Source organism: Loxodonta africana, chromosome 2, assembly GCF_030014295.1.
Source record: "Loxodonta africana isolate mLoxAfr1 chromosome 2, mLoxAfr1.hap2, whole genome shotgun sequence".
Classification (NCBI taxonomy): Eukaryota; Metazoa; Chordata; class Mammalia; order Proboscidea; family Elephantidae; genus Loxodonta; species Loxodonta africana.
Genome location: NC_087343.1, coordinates 13284896 through 13302566, shown reverse-complemented (window position 1 = coordinate 13302566; position 17671 = coordinate 13284896). Strand labels below are relative to the sequence as shown.

Sequence of the window (17671 nt, the reverse complement as noted above, 5' to 3'; positions counted from 1 at the left end):
CCCAGAAGCAAAAGAGCAAGGGCAGGAGAAGGGAATTTCCTGGAAGAAGCAAGACTGTGAGGAGGGGGCAGAAGGTGGAGGAGGTCAACAAGCCATGGGCGGCGATGTTCTGGGAGCAGGTAGGGCCAGACCCCCAGCACAGTTGAGTTGGGGGGCTTGTGAAGAGATCAGTTGTTTTTGCAGAGACACACCTTTAAGCACCAGAACCTCAACTCTTAATGAGTTGCAGTGGCCGCCCCACACATGTCCCCGGCCCTGTCATTGTTACCCTCCCCTATACCTACTCCATCAAGAAAAGAGATGGCACATGCCTTAGATCTTTATGTCTTGTCCTTGCAGCCAGTGGTACTCTTTCCTAAAAGCAAAGCTTTGGCCTTCTCTCCTCTACCTGCAAAGGCTCATCAAATAGCAGGGAGATTAAACACTGGTCCTTAGCATTGCGATTTGAGGTTTGTCCACAAGCCATGAGAGCCGCAAGGTGTCTGTGTTGATGTAGGCCTCTTCCCTGGCCGCTGCACGGATCTATACCCTGAGAATCGGGCTAAGCCAGTTAGGGGTGGACCTAAAGCATTGCTATTTTTCAAAGGATTCCAGGTAGTTAATTCTAATGGGCAGCCAAGATAGGAGACCTCGGAGGGCTTTGAATGCTGAGCAGTGAGCCTGGGTTTTGTTTGGATCATTTTGAGAAGTGGGTGGAGGGCCTTATAAGAAATGAGAAAAGGGTGGACAAAAGCTCTGTCTGTTTACTTTCAAAGCACTCAGCCGTGACTTACCGAGCACTTACTCCCCTCTGCCTCTTACTCTAGTTTATTTGTACATCCATTTCTGCATGTGATTGAGAGAAAAAGTTCAGAAACAGTGACATAATTCAGATTCTGTCTCCTGGATGTCTGTCGTTGTTGGCATTGGGTGCCATCAAGTTGATTCCTGCTCATTGCAACCCCATGTGACAGAGCAGAACTGCCCCAGAGGAATAGAGCCACTGGTGGGCTTGAGCCCAGGGTTAGCAGCCGAGTGCTTAACCATTGGGCCACCAGGGCTCCTTCCCAGGTGTCTAGCATACGGGTTTGCATCTAGAAGATGCTAAGTTTGACAAAGTGATTCAAATGCCTCAGGAAGTGAAAGAAGAGGGTCCCTTCAGGAAACAAGCAAGCCAAGGTGACTGGATCTGTAGGCTTCTGCTGAAGATGGGAGAGATAAGCTGGAAGGTAAACTAAGACCTGGTCAGGGAGGGGCTTGCATACTAGCAAAGGGAAGTGGGCTTTATCCTAAAAATTAGAGTATTCCGGGGTTGTTGTCATTGGGTGCCATCAACTTCATGCAGACTCCTAGCAACCCCACGTGACAGAGTAGAACAGCCCTGTAGGGTTTTCTAGGCTGTGATCTTTACGGGAGCAGATCGCCAAGTCTTTCTTCCCCAGAGAAGCTGGGTAAGTTCGAACAGAACCTTTAGGTTAGCAGCCATTGTACCACCAAGGCTCCTTCCGGGTTCCTAGTCTTAATAATTGCCAGGTATACTTGTCAAATACAAATTCCTAGGCCACTTGCCTGAAGATTCTGACTCAATGTCCAGGCATCTGTGGGGCCCTGGCATCTCTGCATTCCCAGGTGGGTCTTCTGATTCACCATATCTAGGAGACCCTGCTGTGGGGCCAAGAATCTAGGGAAGGCTTTGGGGCACAGGACTTCTGTGCCTGAGCACATGTGGAGTTGAATGCAAATGACTAACCTCTGAATAGAAGTGGCATCAGCTAGGAGCAAGGACATTGATACGAGGACAGCTGACGGACGTGATGGGTTGCCTGGCTGGCCGTCTCATTACCAGCACACACAGTTATCACGACTGTATCATATGTTCTACCCTGTTTCTCCCAACACATCTCTGCATTGGCAGGGCTGTTCAGTTGTTTCCCAATCAATTTGATTTTTTAGGAGAACTAAACCTCTTTTAGTGTGCTTCTTTATCTCCAAGTCCAGCTTTTCCTTTATTCTGGTACCAATTTCTTAGAGTCCTTAGGAATTTCCTAGGCAAGTCTTCCAAATGCAGCTCAACATTTTAGGAATGGAGACACACAGGGATGGCAGAGCTCATTCACCGGGTCTGATTGGCAGCAAGTGGTAGGGTGGTGAGAGGTCATTGGGGCGTTCTTCCAAAGAGTTAAAGCAAGGAAGCCCTATCAGGAAAAGGAGCTGTCTTTACATCCTGTCCTGAGCCCACCCCAGCAGGCTGATGGAGAAGATCTCAGGAGAATTGGTTATTTCAGCCGCACAGACCACCCTACGTGGAAAGTGCTTCCTCACCTTCCCTAGGGCGGTTTCTGGGTGACGCCATATCTAAGTAGCACTGCGTTTATTTTAATGAGGGATTCCTCAGTATGCGTGATGCCACCTCTGAAACACATCTAGTTAACAGAGGAAAGTAGGAGGGAAAGAAGGAAGAAGGAGGGAAAGGAAAAGGAAAGAAGAGAAAGAAAGAAACCACGACCAGTCTCTTTCTTAAAACTGTCCCATATGCCTTGGGCAGGTCATATTCCCCCAAGGATGTGTCTCTAAAAAAGACAGGCCCTGAGATATATTTCTTATTACCTGCCTCCAAGTTGCATGTCCCCTTAACTCTAAAGCACCACATGTCACTGTGTAAGGGAAGGGGGGTGAAGACAAGAGCCAAATCTACCCCCCAAAATCACAAGGTTCACGCATAGATATTGACACGTGAGTGTTTGCAACCTCGATGCTTTTTGTGAGAAGACAGACATGTTGTGCAATGAGAAATGGAAACTGTCCCTTTGATCTCTTTCTTTAGCAAGTGCCCCAGCCTCACCTCGGGAAATGATCAGCCTCAAGGAAAGGAAAACAGACTATGAATCTACTGGCAGTAACGCCGCTTACCACGGAACTAAAGGAGAACACGCCTCCCGAAAAGACACCATGACAGGTGAGCTTTCTCCTAGAGTTGGCCACTAGATCTGGGATGGGGCAAAGGTCTGGGGCAGCCAGGCTTCAAGCTGTCCTTTGCAGCTCAACAGGATGTCACAGCTCTTGGGTCACTGAGAGCTTGAGAATAGCTGAGAGAGAAAATATTCTCAACACCTGTTTTATCCTCAGTCTTTCTTTACCTTCCCCCTTCTTGCTTTCCCAGCTGCAAATATTCCATCAAATTTGAGAGAGAAGTCAACATTGACATAGCCCAGGGTGGAGGGGATCCCAAGATGGTGGGTGGTACATATCCAGGCTTTGTTCTTAGGAAGGAAGAGAAGGGAAAGGAAGGGAAGTGAACTGAAGCAAAGTAAAAAGATTCAAGGGAAACCCACAGACTTCTGTTGAGACAGTTTTTCTCCTTGCAGTGATACCAACCCCTTACTGGGGCAAACTCCCAGGAAGTTTCATTAGACCCAATGCCCACCCTTTCCCTAAGGAGGCAAGATCTTCTATGCCCTTCATCCATCCCTACCTCAGCCACACCCATTGAATCTCCTTTATTATCAGCTGGGACTCCGTGGGGGCCATAATGGGTGCCTCTCAGCTACCCCTCCAGTTTGCCCTACCCACCTTGTCTAATAACCTGTCTTGATCTTAACTTGCCTTACACTCCAGACAACTCTCCTTGGGGCAGGGGCTGCTGTTCCCATTTACGACCCCACCAGGCTCTCAACCCCTCTGTTCAGCTCCTCCTCCAAGAAGCTGGACTTGGATGTATTGCTACAGGGGGGTTATGCTTTGAAAGTAGTGATGCCAGAGCCAACAGGACCCATGCTGGGGGATTCCACACCCTTCTTCTCCATATGGACATAGAGAATGGGTCCCTCCTGATAATAGGCCATGAGGAGATAGGGCTTTAGTAGAGCTGGGTCAGATTAGGTCATTCATAATACCAGGGCGCAAAGAGTGCAGCCCTGCTTGTCAGAAGAATCTTAAAAGCATGGGGGATATTTACTCTAACATTATTGACATGTAGGCCTGCAGGGAAGCCAAATAGAAAAATGGGACGATTTATTAAGAGCTCTTGCAGACCCAGGAAATGTGAGATATATTTTTCTAATGGTAAATGTACCCACCCCCGAAGCAGTGTTTAACTCTACAATGCTGAATAAAGCAAAGCCTAATAAACAGACATTTCTGATCCCCACCCCCCGGGTCAGGACACTCCTCCAATGCAGCACCCACAGGGAGCATCTTGCCCTGACCCCTGAAACGCCCCTGAATGGGAGTCCTGGACGCGCTATGTGGGATGTAGCTTAGTATTCTCGTTCCCGGTGCTTTTCCCGTAAGTGTTGCCTTACCCAGATGAGCATGGACAAAGAAAGTTAGGAGTCTGAAAGCTGAGTCTCTAGAGTCGAGACATTTGGTGGAGAATCTAATCTATACTGATTACTTGGAAGCAGGAATGACCCCAGTTCACCTGACCCATTAATTTTGCACTTAGCATTGCCCCATGCAGACATATCACCATTAGTCTGGGACGACAAATTGAGGCAGTAATGACAAGAATTGTGAAACCGACTGTGTTATTATCATTTAAGTTTAATTTTTCTCCCACATTCTCTTGCCCAGTAGGATTACTTAAGGCTTTTAAATGTGGGTGTGTTTACGTTGAAATCATTCCAGTGGTGCAAGATTGTGCTATGCACACAAATTAAAAAATAAAACCTAACATGGTCCTGATGTTTAATCTTCCTAGAAAATGCCGGGGACCTTGACAACCCCCCTATTGAAATACATGTAATTTTTCAAACTTGTTTAGAGGCTTAAACAGCTTTGCTCTAACTTAGTTAAAAATGAAATTCAAGACTACCATATCAATCATGAAGCAAGCCTAGGAGAACATTGAGATCTTTACTGAATAATACGTACACGTAACAAAATTCCTTTTTAGCCAGTAAGTGCCATGTAAAAACCAAAACCCACTGCTGTCAAGTCGATTTCAAGTCATAGTGACCCTGTAGGACAGAGTAGAACTGCCCCATACGGTTTCCGGGAGCACCTGGGGGATTCAAACTGCCAACCTTTTGGTTAGGAGCCATAGCTGTTAACCACTACACCACCAGGGTTTCCAAGTGCCGTGTAAATGTTAGTTGTTATTATCCAGGGCTTCAAACACTGAGAACCCTGCTGAGAGTTTGCATGTCTAACAGATTCCCTGCTGAGAATTTCCATTTCCACCCCCAGATATACTGAATCAGAATCCATAGTTTAATAAGTTCCCCAGGTGATTCTTATGTATAACTTCCTGGGAACTTGTTCGAAGCCCTGTTATCACAGCAATGGTGGTGGTAGTAGTGATGGTGGTGAGGATGGTGTGGGGAAGAGGTGGTGATGAAGACGGTAGTGGTGGTCAGAGTGGTTTTGGCGGTGGTGAGGATGGTGGTGATGGTGATGGTGGTCGTGGTGATGGAGGTAGTAGTGGTGATGATGGTGATGTTAGTGGAGAAACTGATAGTGGTAGTGGTGAGGGTAGTGGTAGTAGCGATGGTGGTGGTAGGCATGATGGTGGTGATGAGAGTGACGGCGGTAATAGCAATGATGGTGAGGGTGATGGCGGTAGTGGAAATGATGGTGTTGGTACTAGTGATGGTGGTGGCGAGGGTGATGGAGGTGGTAGCAGTAGTGGTGGTGAATCTGGTTTGGTGGTGAGGATGGAGGAGGTGGTGGTGAGATTAGTGGAGGTGACGGTGGTTGTGGTGGTGAGGGTAAATGGTGGTATACAGGCTGATGGTGTGTTTACTGCATTCTGTAGTAGGATAAGTAAGTCCCCAGCCAGTGGGGAGCCCATATGGCATATAGGAAGGGAAAGGTTGAGTTGGCAACCTCTACTTTCCAACACTTTAACAAACACCCACCATTCCAGAGTTTATTTGCAAATTAACTTTCTTGGGGACTCAACATCAAAAACAGTACTTTTTGCTCATTTGAGAATAAAGCCAGGGGACACTTAAAGTTCAATGCACTGGAAAAATTTTGAAAAACTGCCATCTTCCTTGTTTGTAAGGCGAATGGAGCATCACCTCTGCTAGGGGAAACATGAGAAACTTCACCCTCAAAACACAATAAGTTCCTTGCCTGGGTGATCATCTCCTCTACCTAAAAAAAATTTTTTAGCTCTTAGAAATTCAGATCCATCTAGGCTTTCATTCCAGGCTTTCCCCTACCCACCTTTTCTGGATCCATTTTCCAGCTTAGATAGAGTCTTTTAAAATGCCATCTCTCATTAGTGTTTCTCAGCCACTGAGGAGCTCTCAAAAAGCAAAGTCAGCTGCTCATTCAGGCATGCCAGACTCATATGGCTATTTCTTGCCGTCATGGTTCCCTAGGAACATTACATGTTCAGAAGCACGCATAGAGGAGGGCTAGGGGGATCCTAGTAGTTACACAGCCTGACTTTTAAATGCCTCTGCGGAATTTTGCCCACTCATCTGAGCTTCCTGAATGCCTTTTCATCAAATGGTATATTCCATTTTGTCAGTGTATCTCTTAGGCCTTTTAAAGCTGTTCTAATCTGCAGTTCGAATCCGCCAGGCACTCCTTGGAAACTCTGTGGGGCAGTTCTACTCTGTCCTATAGGGTCGCTATGAGTCGGAATCGACTCGACAGCACTGGGTTTGGGTTAATCTTCAGAACGTTGATTAAGTTTGAAATTGGGAGCTTGAGGACTTGTATGAAAAAAAAGTTTCTTCTCAATGAGTCTCCTCTCAGATCCGACCTTTAAGGGCAGAGCATCTGTGAAGGCGGCTGCCTTATGTGTCTGCACAGGTCACAAGTTCAATCTCAACTACACCACCGCCTGTAAACAGGTGCAGCGAACCAACCAGTAGTAACATCATTAGCTCTGAAACCACAAACGTGGCAGGAAGCGAGGCCAAGACTTTGCTAACGCAAGTTTTCTACTCCCCAAAAAATGCCTTTTATTCCAAGCAACAGAAAAAACAAAACTTCACCTTGTCCTTGAAGTGACATTTTCATCAGCATTTTACAGCTCTTAAAGCAGATTTATTTTAAGGTTCACTCACTCAGGAAATAAAGCACCCCATCTGTGGGTATTCACTGTGGACCAGGCACTGTTCCAGGCTCTGGGGAGACAGATGGTGACAAGACAGACCTATCTCTGCCCTCATGGAGCATCCACTCTAGTAGGTGAAGACAGGCAAGACACAAGTGAAAAAATAGAACACACGGTTACCAACAGGGTACTGTCGCATGGTGTTGAGTATGATGAAGAAAGTAATGAGCAGAGTTGGTGGTGGTGGAGATGATGGTGGCGTGGAGGGGGTGATGGAGCATGGAAGGGCATCAGTTTAGCTCACGTGGTCAAGGAGAAGACATAGGAACTGAAAACTCAACAGTAACAAGGAGGCAGCCAGTCCAAAGTCTGAGGAAAGTGAGTCCCAGAGAGAGGGATCAGCAAATACAACATCCTGAAGCAAAACAACTCTGTATACTACAGTGAGGAGAGAAGGCCACATAACTAGGGCTCCATTAACAAGGGAAAGGGGAGTGGGCAAGGCGGCAGAAAGGGGCCAGATCATGGGGACCTCCTAGACCGTAATGGGGAGTTTGGGTTTTACCATAATCACAATGAAGCCATCACGCTGGCTGTTGGGCGTGGGTTAGACTGTGGAACAAGGCTTGGCAGAGGGGAAGCCCAGAGATCATGGAGTCTGTGGTCCAGGTGAGATGGTGGTGTTCACAATAATAGAGACAGGCAGGGTGTGCTTTCAGACCAGAAAGCATGTCAGAATTTTTTTTTTTTTCTCTTAATTGAAAAGGGGCTCATAGCCCTCACTTCCTAAGCAAAATTTTCCAACAGAAGTTTTATTGCACAGCAATTAATGTACTTTTAGGTAATAGATGAGTTTCCTAGGGTTTCCATACCGAAATACCATAAACTACGTGGCTTATAAGAACAGAAATATATCACAGCTCTGGAGGCTAGGAATCTGAATTCAGGGTGTTAGCAGGGCCACATTCTCTCCCAAAGCTGTAGGAGAAAATCCTCTCTTGTCTCTCCAAGCTTCTGGTAGCCCCAGGTGTTCCTTGGTGTATAGATGCATTTTCACATGGCCGTCATCCCTCTCTGCCCCTCTGGGTCTGTTCTCTTCCCATATAAGGACACCACTCAGATGGGATCAGGATTTACCATACCTGGTGGCGTAGTGGTTAAGAGCTGTGGCTCCTAAGCAAAAGGTCGGCAGTTCAAATCCACCAAGTGTTCCTTGGAAACCCTATGGGGCAGTTCTATTCTGTCCTGTAGGGTCGCTATGAGTCAGAACTGACTCGACGGTAATGGGTTTGGTTTTTTTGGAGTATGACCTCATGTTAACTAATAATATTTTCAAAGACCCTATTCCAAACAAGGTCACCATTACAGCTACCAGGTCTTAGGACTTCAATATATCTTTCTGGAGGATACAATTCAACCCATAACAGGTCATAATTATGAACGAAGGAAACTTAAACCTTGTTAGGTTACATTGGATTTGTGTCTCTCTTGGCCTTAGATCTATGAGCAATAAGTGGAGTGTCATTCTATTTCATTATCCTATGGAAGTTGTTGTTAACTGATGTTTAGTTGGCTCTGACTCATGGCAACCCCATGTCCAACAGAATGAAATACTGCCCAGTCCTATATCAGACAGTATTCTGTTGTGATCCATAGAGTTTTCATTAACTAACTTTAGGAAGTTCATCACCTGGCTTTTCTTCCAATTCTGTCTTAGTCTGGAAGCTCTGCTGAAACCTGTCCACCATGGATGACCCTGCTGGTATTTGAAATATCAGTGGCATGGCTTCCAGCATCACAGCAACACACAGGCCACTGCAAGACAACACTAACAGACAGGTGGTAGGTCCCATAGATACTAAAGCAAAATATAAGCCCTTCTTGTTTCTAGAATGTTTTAGACCCCCACTGACAGATCCTCCTTAAATCCATGACCATTTAGCAGCTATGTGGAGAGTGGTGTTCTGGGCCCTTTTTCTGGAGTTCCAGGTAAGGAAGTAGGCAGTGAGGCGCTGCTGACCAGGCCTTTAGAAGCTGCTGGCAAATGGAGGAGGCCTCTCTTCCTCTCCACCAGACCAGAAGCTGGTCAGAAGACTGAGAGGGGGCTCCTGTCTCTATACCTAACAGGATTCCACAGCCACAGGCTCCAGACACGAAGGGGAGATTGAGAGAGTGCTTCCTGTTCCTCCATGGGCCTTTGAGCAATGAACTGTCTGGAAGATGATCAAGCACTTTTGTGAGCTCACATTAGAAATTTATTCTTGTCATTCTCCAGCTAAAAACTCAGCTGCTGATACAGATTCCCTCATGCTTCAGTGCAGGTGACAAGCTTTTATTATCTGCCAGCTTCCACCAGCACCAAAGGCAATAAAACTTGCAAGATTACCATCTGTTTGCTGCACCTGCCCTGACCCTGTCTACAACGCACACGTTATGGTGAGAGGCTGATGCACCATGGGGACTTTATAGATTCTCTGTTCTTCTTTCTTCATATCTGTATGTAAAATGAAGTGTTCAGGGCCAAGAAATTTCTTCCACTTGGCATGGATTACCAGAAACCAAGCTCCATTAGGACAAGAACGTGCCTTGAAAACCGTGACTCCTCATCTGGCATCTGGCTTTTGTTGCTAATAGTTTTGTTCCCTTTTTGCTTTCAGCTCAAAATACTGGAATTTCAACTTTGTATAGGAATTCATATGGTGCGCCCGCTGAAGACATCAAACATAACCAGGTAAAGTCCATGCAACACATTGTGCTTCATTTGTTCATTTGAGTCGAGTAAAATGTCTAACATACTGTCTTAATTATGACTCAAAGGGGGTCTGTGATGTTATGGATCGAGGAAGTGAGACTCATGCAGGAAGGCTAGAAAACAAACAGAATTTAGTACTCAGAGGTCCCAAAGAGAAAACTGCAGTACGGTCAATGCAGGACCACACGGATGTTGTACGTGGGACAAGGAAATAGGAAGCTGGACTGTAGGCAAGCAGGGTGGGGTGTCAGGGTAACTGCACTGAAGTCTTTTAGTCAGTTTAAAAATTTTTAGTGCACTACACACCAAGAACAAACCCATTGCTGTCAAGTCAATTCTGACCAATAGCGACCCTATAGAACAAAGCAGAACTGCCCCCTAGGGTTTCCAAGGAGTGGCTGGTAGATTTGAACTGCTGACATTTTGGTTAGCAGTCAGGCTCCTAACCACTGCGTCACCAGAGCTGGGAAAAGGAACCCCGATGGGGCATGACTGGGGAGGGGCAAGGAGTAACTACAACTGTTGAGAGACAGGATGGGAATGGCCATGTTAGAAAACAGGTGAAAGGGCAACTAGGAGGAATTCCTGGATGCCAGGGCAGCAAACTATATAGGCCATCAGCTGGCCGCATGACACATACGTGAAGAGCTGGAAAAGAAGATGATGTTTCCTGGCGTTCTCCCTTTACATGTAACATGGCACACGTGTCAGTTGAGTGATGGTAGTCGGCAGAACAGCCTCCAATTTGAATACAGTCTTTGGTTTCACTATAATGTCACGCTTTATCTGGTGGTAAAGGAAGTTTCCTGCCATGGTGCAGAACTACAAGAAGGTCCCAAATAAACAAGTGTAAGATGTGGGTGTGATTCTAATCATTACTCAGCAGGGATTAAGTTAAGGCACCAATTATACATCACAGTTACCAACAGAACAGAGACGTCAAGTTAAATATAAACAGCAAGCTGAATGCATTGTGGAGTGCCTTGCTATGCAGAGTCTGGTCAGGGCACCAGAAGTATCAGCATCACCCGGGAGCTGGTTAAAAATACAGGAGCAAGCCTTCCCCAGCCTACCTGGATCTTCTGAAACAGTTTCATCTAAGAGGAAGTCCAGGTGTTTCATGTACAAGGTCAGGTTTGAGGACAGCTGGGACAGAAGAACCAATCTGAGTTTGCTGGTTTGTTTTATTGAGCAAATCTTCATTGAAGGCTTGTCATCTCAGTGATTCCATGGGAACTTTAAAAACAAAAAGGCACAGCCTGTGCCCTTGCACTGATCAACAAGTTTATACTTTTCTCTCCAGTGGTGGTCATCACAGAAAGACTGCCATCCCTCATAACTACTATGAGTTATGCTCATGGTACTATTATTGTCATGGAATTATTGTAGTGTTATTATCATACTATACTATGGTTTTGTTGTTGTTAGGTGCCATCGAGTCAGGTCCAACTCCTAGCAACCTTATGTATAACAGAGCAAAACATTGCCCGGTCCTGCGCCATCTTCACAGTCATTGCTATGTTTGAGCCCATTGTTGCAGCCACTGTGTCAGTCCATCTTGTTGAGGGCCTTCCTCTTTTCTGCTGACTATGTTACCAAGCATGATGTCCCTCTCCAGGGATTGGTCCCTCCTGTTGACATGTCCAAAGTAAGCAAGATGAAGTCTCGCCATCCTCGCTTCTGAGAGGAGCATTCTGGCTGTACTTTTGCCAAGAGATTATATTATAGACTATACCATAGTATTGTAACAGTCAGACTAGTATTATCATGGAAACCCTGGTGGTGCCAGTGGTTAAGAGCTGCAGATGCTAACCACAAGGTTGGCCGTTTCAATTCACCAGCTGCTCCTTGGAAACCTTATGGGGCAGCTCTTCTCTGCTCTAGAGGGTCGCTATGAGTCAGAATTGACTCAATGGCAATGGGTTTGTTTTGTTTTTTGGTTTAATATTATCATAGCATTGTTATTATCTTATCTCCTTATTGCTACTAATAACTCTTGCCAGAACTGGCTTTTGCTGAGGCTTTAAATTTCCTGCCATGCATCAGGACAGTTGGGCTGAAGAAACATGAAAGCTGTTGGCTTGATCACCATACCCCTAGGATAGCAAACAGAGTGTGATGTCTTCATATGCACAGTGTTGTTTGTGAACATTTCTCAATACCCAACAGAGAGCATCTTTGAAAAGGAAAGGGAACCCCCTTCTAGAGGGTAGAAATATCCTGGGCAGATACTCTCTGCGGGGCCGTTTCTAAGGAAAGAACGAGGAGGAGGAGACACAAAGTATCTCCTCACCTTAAATTATTTTTCTCTTTAATCAGCCATCAGCAGGAGAAATGGTAGTGCACAGAGGAGTTCTCCTCTTGCCCTCAGTTTTCTCAGCTCTTCTGCAGCCACACTGGACAACATCCAGTGTTGTTTTCAATCCCTGGTGAGCATACAGGCCCTATGGCCTGCCTGACACATTGCTAACACCTAATCGGTCTCAATTCAGTGCCAGTCTTTGCTAAAAGCAAAGAGATCGATGAACAAATAAATAGGGTCATAAACACTAGACAAGGTCACTGGGGTGATCCCAAGCTACTCATGTGACATGTCTTTCCAAATAGAAAATAGAGGCAACGTGCACTGGAAGAGCAAACTCCGTTTATTGAAATAAACCATTTTTCTTTTAGCAAATGCCGTAAAATTCTATAGGGGCAGGGAGCAAACCATCTCTAGCTACTTGTGGGAGTGTGGTCAGATCCCGATTGCTCATCCAAGAGTGGAAGGCTCATCGTTAGGCTCCCTAGGTAGACAGAAGCTCATCACCAGCACCAGCTTATGGTGCACCAGCCTTCACCTCTATGGACTACCGCTCTGTTGGCAGTGAAGAAACCCCCCGTGCCGCCCAGGGATCCTTGGCATCTTACAGGTGTAGCTGCACTAGATGGAAAGGATGGCTTAAGATTTAGATTTAGAGATGTTGTTAGGTGCCATCAAGTCAGTTCCTACTCATAGCAACCTCATGTACAGCAGAACGAAACACTGCCCAGTCCTGTGCCATCCTCACAATCGTTGCTATGTTTGAGCCCATTGTTGCAGCCACTGTGTCAGTCCATCTCATTGAGGGCCTTCCTCTTTTTTGCTGACCCTCTACTTTACCAAGCATGATGTCCTTCTCCAGGGATTGATCCCTCCTGATAATATGTCCAAAGTATGTGGGACATAGTAGATTTGGAGGGCAGTCCATAATGGTTCTAAGAGGCATATTATTTTGACCTAAGCATGCTTCTTAGAAGCAAGGGTGGTGAGACTACGTCTCACATACTTTAGACCTGTTATCAGGAGGGATCGGATCAGTCCCTGGAGAAGAACATCATACTTGGTAACATAGTCAGTGAAAAAGAGAAAGATGCTCAACGAGATAGATTGACACAGTTGCTACAACGATGGGCTCAAGCATAGCAACGATTGTGAGGATGGCACAGGACCGGGCAGTGTTTTGTTCTGTTGTGCATGGGGCCGCTATGAGAGCAGAAACTGACTCAATGGCACCTAACAACAACAAAACATGTTTTGAGCATTTCAGCAAATTAGAATTAATACGTCGAGGTGGCATCACTGAGCACGGCCTTGTGTAGTGTTTTTCCCAGCATGCCCCAGAATGTACTGGACTCCATCTCAGTGTGGAACTTGAAGGCCACTTGGTCTCAGGTGAATGGTGAGGAAACCCAGTGTGGATGGAGAGCAAACTGTGCCCCACTTGTTAGCATCAGGGAGATGTTGTAGGCAGGCCACTGGCAGAGCTGAGCCATGGTGATGGTACAGTGCTGTCATTTATCCCTGAGGGGTCCAGTGGGTCTTGGTATTGCTAATCCCAGCCTAATAGCAACCAACATTTAAAACGTCTGCGGAAGAGGTTTTTCCTAGGGAATCATTATGACACTCCAGTGAACTTGGAGAGAAGGGAATAAAGCACCTGACTTCTTTTCAGTTATGTTAGTGGAATAAATTTTGGCTTCACTTGCGTCTTTCCCTCTCTGGAGCTCAGTAAACTCCTACCGTCATGACCATTTGAAAGAGGAGTTTTTTTCCTCCCAGTTGGGTGGTTCTAAGGTGGCCTTTTAAACGGCATCCGTGATTTGGATTTTCTGGCCGTGTGGGTATAGCTTGCCATTCCAGATGGAATGCTTTGGTTTCAGAGCTTTTCTGGGCTAAAAGTGACCTCACAACCTTGAAGCATAAACAGTCTAACCAAGAGGGGTATGCAAGGTCCATGCAGCTTCCGTGCCCAAGCTTGTCCTCTGCTGAGTGCTCTAGTCTTTTAGATGTCTTAGCTTTCCAGTGGGGCCTCAAGGACTTCATAGCAAAGGATTGATAGTGATTGACCTTGGGGAAGAAGCGATTCTCTGAGGGAATAGCGTTTCAAGTGGATCTCTGAGACAAAGCAAAAGACAGTTAAACCTGAGAATGAGACAAGAGCACTGGGTGGATCACCAAGTATGGTAGGAACTGGGACCAGAGCAGTAGACCAGGCTTTTCACGACTCAGCAGAAGGGAGACCAGGTGGCTTTCCAGCTATGTATAGCCCTCCCCATGGGACTGCCTGGGACTCCCGTCACATTCTCAGTAAATGCCCAAGTCCATTGTTGCAGCCACTGTGTATTTTGATTGCCTTCCAATCTAGAGGGCTCATCTTCCAGCACTATACTGGGCAATATGGTGTTGTAATCCATATATTTTCATTGGCTAATTTTTGGAAGTAGGTCATCAGGTTTTTCTTCCTAGGCTTTCTTAGTCTGGAAGCTCCACTGAAACCTGTCCACCGTGGGTGACACTGATGGTATTTGAAATACCAATGGCATAGCTTCTAGCATCACAGCAACACGCAGGCCACCACCCTACCACAAACTAACAGATGGGTGGTAGAGATAGATTAGATATAAACATACATGAATATTAATTTATGAGTTAAAGAAGAATTTGTGAACTGTCGAACATGGTGCCTAGTGAAATAGGAACACAGTAATCCTGTGTAATTTTTCCCAACCTCTCACTCTAACCCTTGGTATCCTTTGCACTTGGGTAGCAGTGTTGTACTGGAGGAGGAAGATGGCAGACACAGCACACAACTGTTCAAAGAATAGCAAGGAATACCTCAGCCCATCCACATGGTTTGGTAGACCTGGTCTTAGCAAAATTTAATTGCAGAGTTCCAAAAATCCCTATCATCCCCAGGCTCTTAGGCCAACAAATATCTATGTTCTAAGGACTTTAGCAGGTAGAAAGAAAGCCCATTCGTTCAGACACCACTAACTTAAAGCGTGAGACGTACTAGACAGCAGCTATGATGAAGTTCACCACTTCTGTGAAGAACAGGTCGATTACTAGTGTAAATAATGGCATATAAAGGAGGGACTTTCACGTACTCGAAGGAAGAATTATACGCAGGCCATTAGAAGGCATTCATTTACACACAATGTGCTAATTACAAATCATTATCTATTAACTAAGACCAGTTTCTACAGGACATTGCCGTGCTGATCTTTAGTTAAATTAATAGGGAATTACTAAATCTCCTGGAAAGTGATCAAATGGTGTTTCTTTTAACACTGTTTTCTAATTCACACCAGCTCCCTCCCCAGTTAGTGCACATTAGCAGAGCTTTGTACATCCCGGTGTGTGCTAGCCTTGGGGATGGGCCTTACCCTATGTCTGCAGAGGGTCTGTTCACAGCAGGACTAGGGTGCCTGGGCAGGGACCCCAGAGGGAATTAGATGGGATGGGGATACGTTGGCCCCCAAATACTAATGCTAATAAGTATATAATCATGAACCTCGAACACTCTTCTTGCCATCCTGAAGCCAAGCAGAGAGAACTAATCCTTGACTTCACATATCCCGAAGGTTTCCATGATCAATTTAACCCTTCAAGGCCCTCTACATCAGACTGTAACCGTCACAGGATCATTGAGATTGGCTTGGAGATACCAGACAATTCTTTTTTCTTTCTTTTTTTTTTTCAATCGTGCTTTAGATGAAGGTTTACAGAGCAAATTAGTTTCCCGTTAAACAATTAATATACACATTGTTTTGTGACTTAGTTGCCAGCCCCACAATGTGTTAACACTTTCCCCTTCTCGACCTTGGGTTCCCTATTTCCATTCTTCCAGCTTTCTTGTCCCTTCCTGCCTTCTTGTCCTTGCCCCTGGGCTGGTGTGCCCGTTTAGTCTTGTATACATGGTTGAGCTGCATGTATTATTGCTTGTTTTATGGGCCTGTCTAATCTTTCGAAGAAGAGGGAACCTCAGGGGTGACTTCAGTACTGAGTTAAAAAGGTGTCTGGGGGCCATACTTTGTTTCCAGTCTTTGTTACACCAGTAAGTCTGGTCTTTTTTTGTGAGCTTGAATTTTGTTCTACGTTTTTCTCCAGCTCTGTCTGGAACCCTCTCTTGGGATCCCTAACAGAGCAGTGAGTGGTAGTAGCCAGGTACCATCTAGTTGTGCTGGACTCAGTCTGACACCAGACAGTTCTTAAAGACCTGTTTCACATAATCAAAGACATTATAATTGCAGTATTCTTGGGTTTAAGCAATGCTTAATTGAACCAAGGCTGGAAACACTTTGCTTTTCCAGGGTGTAAAATGCTTTGAGCGGACTCTCTCTTCTTCTCCTGTGCTTACCTGCTTATCTGTCTAGGAATCTGGTACCTGGTCACTTAAGTAGGTGTGATGGAATGACCCTCCTACCAGGAAGTGGATCAGGGACATATTGATCCCAGCCCTCTGCACTGACAGGAAGATACCTGCCTGACCAGTAGATCTTGTACATCTTCGTTGTCTCTTTGAGCTCGCAAACACCTATGGGTAATACTGAAAATGCAGGAAAGATGAAAATAAATGACTGTGTTCTCTAGCTGCTAGTCTACTCCTCTTTCATCAAGAAATATTATTTGGAATGATAGTAAGTAGACCCAGGAACCAGTTTTTGAAAGGAAAACCAAAAAGCATTTGACAATACTTGGAGGAAAAGCATCACAGCTGTGAAGGCGTGAGTGACGTACGCAGGCTAGTCTTCTTGGGAGGGAAGGTTAGTACCTTGGCAACAAGGAAGGTTGGGTGAAGGAGAAGCTAACTAACCAGCACGGATCTTCTTTTCCTTGTAGGTTTCAGCACAACCAGTCCCACAGGAGCCCAGCAGAAAAGATTACGAGACCTACCAGCCGTTTCAGAACTCCACAAGAAATTACGACGAGTCCTTCTTCGAGGACCAGGTTCACCATCGCCCTCCCGCCAGCGAGTACACCATGCACCTGGGACTCAAATCCACTGGCAACTACGTCGACTTCTACTCAGCTGCCCGTCCCTACAGCGAACTGAACTATGAAACGAGCCACTACCCAGCGTCCCCCGACTCCTGGGTGTGAGGAGTGAGGAGCGGGTGGGACGAGGCGCTCCGGGAGCCGTGCATGTGCATGCATATCACGAGACATTTCTTTTTTCCCTGCAAATTTAGTTTGTCAAAGCCTGTTCCGTAGGAAGGCCGTGATAACCAGTAAGGCAATCTTACGAGCTATTTTAGAGCGCTAAATGAATTGAAAGTTAACTTGGGAGTCTAATAGAGAGCAAAAACAATCCTGAATAGGACCGTGTGCAACGACGTTCTAGTTTGAGCTGTAGAGTATAAGAAGTGCTTTATACCGGACGTGGAGGAAGGAAGGAGAGAGGAAACGGTTGGGTGGTGGGCCGTGGAGGTTATCGTTAAGCACAAGACACAGAATAGTTTACACACTTTATGGGGGACGGCTTCTCACACTTTGTTTAACCTCTTCATCCGTTGTGACTCTAGGCTTCAAGTTGCATTGGGGTTCCTCTGTACAGCAAGATGTTTCTTGCCTTTTGTTAATGCATTGTTGTAAAGTATTTGATGTACATTACAGATTAAAG

At 45.8% G+C, this 17671-nt stretch overlaps 1 protein-coding gene across 2 annotated transcripts in view; it reads left to right on the top strand.

The window, feature by feature from the left end:
* The window catches only part of CTNND2 (catenin delta 2), a 769728-nt gene extending 752577 nt beyond the window's left edge, over nt 1-17151 (top strand). For both annotated transcript variants that reach the window (XM_064270645.1, XM_064270649.1), the window contains 3 exons: nt 2804-2935; nt 9652-9725; nt 16891-17151. In XM_064270645.1, the coding sequence (XP_064126715.1) occupies nt 2804-2935; nt 9652-9725; nt 16891-17151 (467 nt within the window). The remainder of the gene's footprint in view (nt 1-2803; nt 2936-9651; nt 9726-16890) is intronic.
* Nucleotides 17152-17671: the final 520 nt, after the last annotated feature.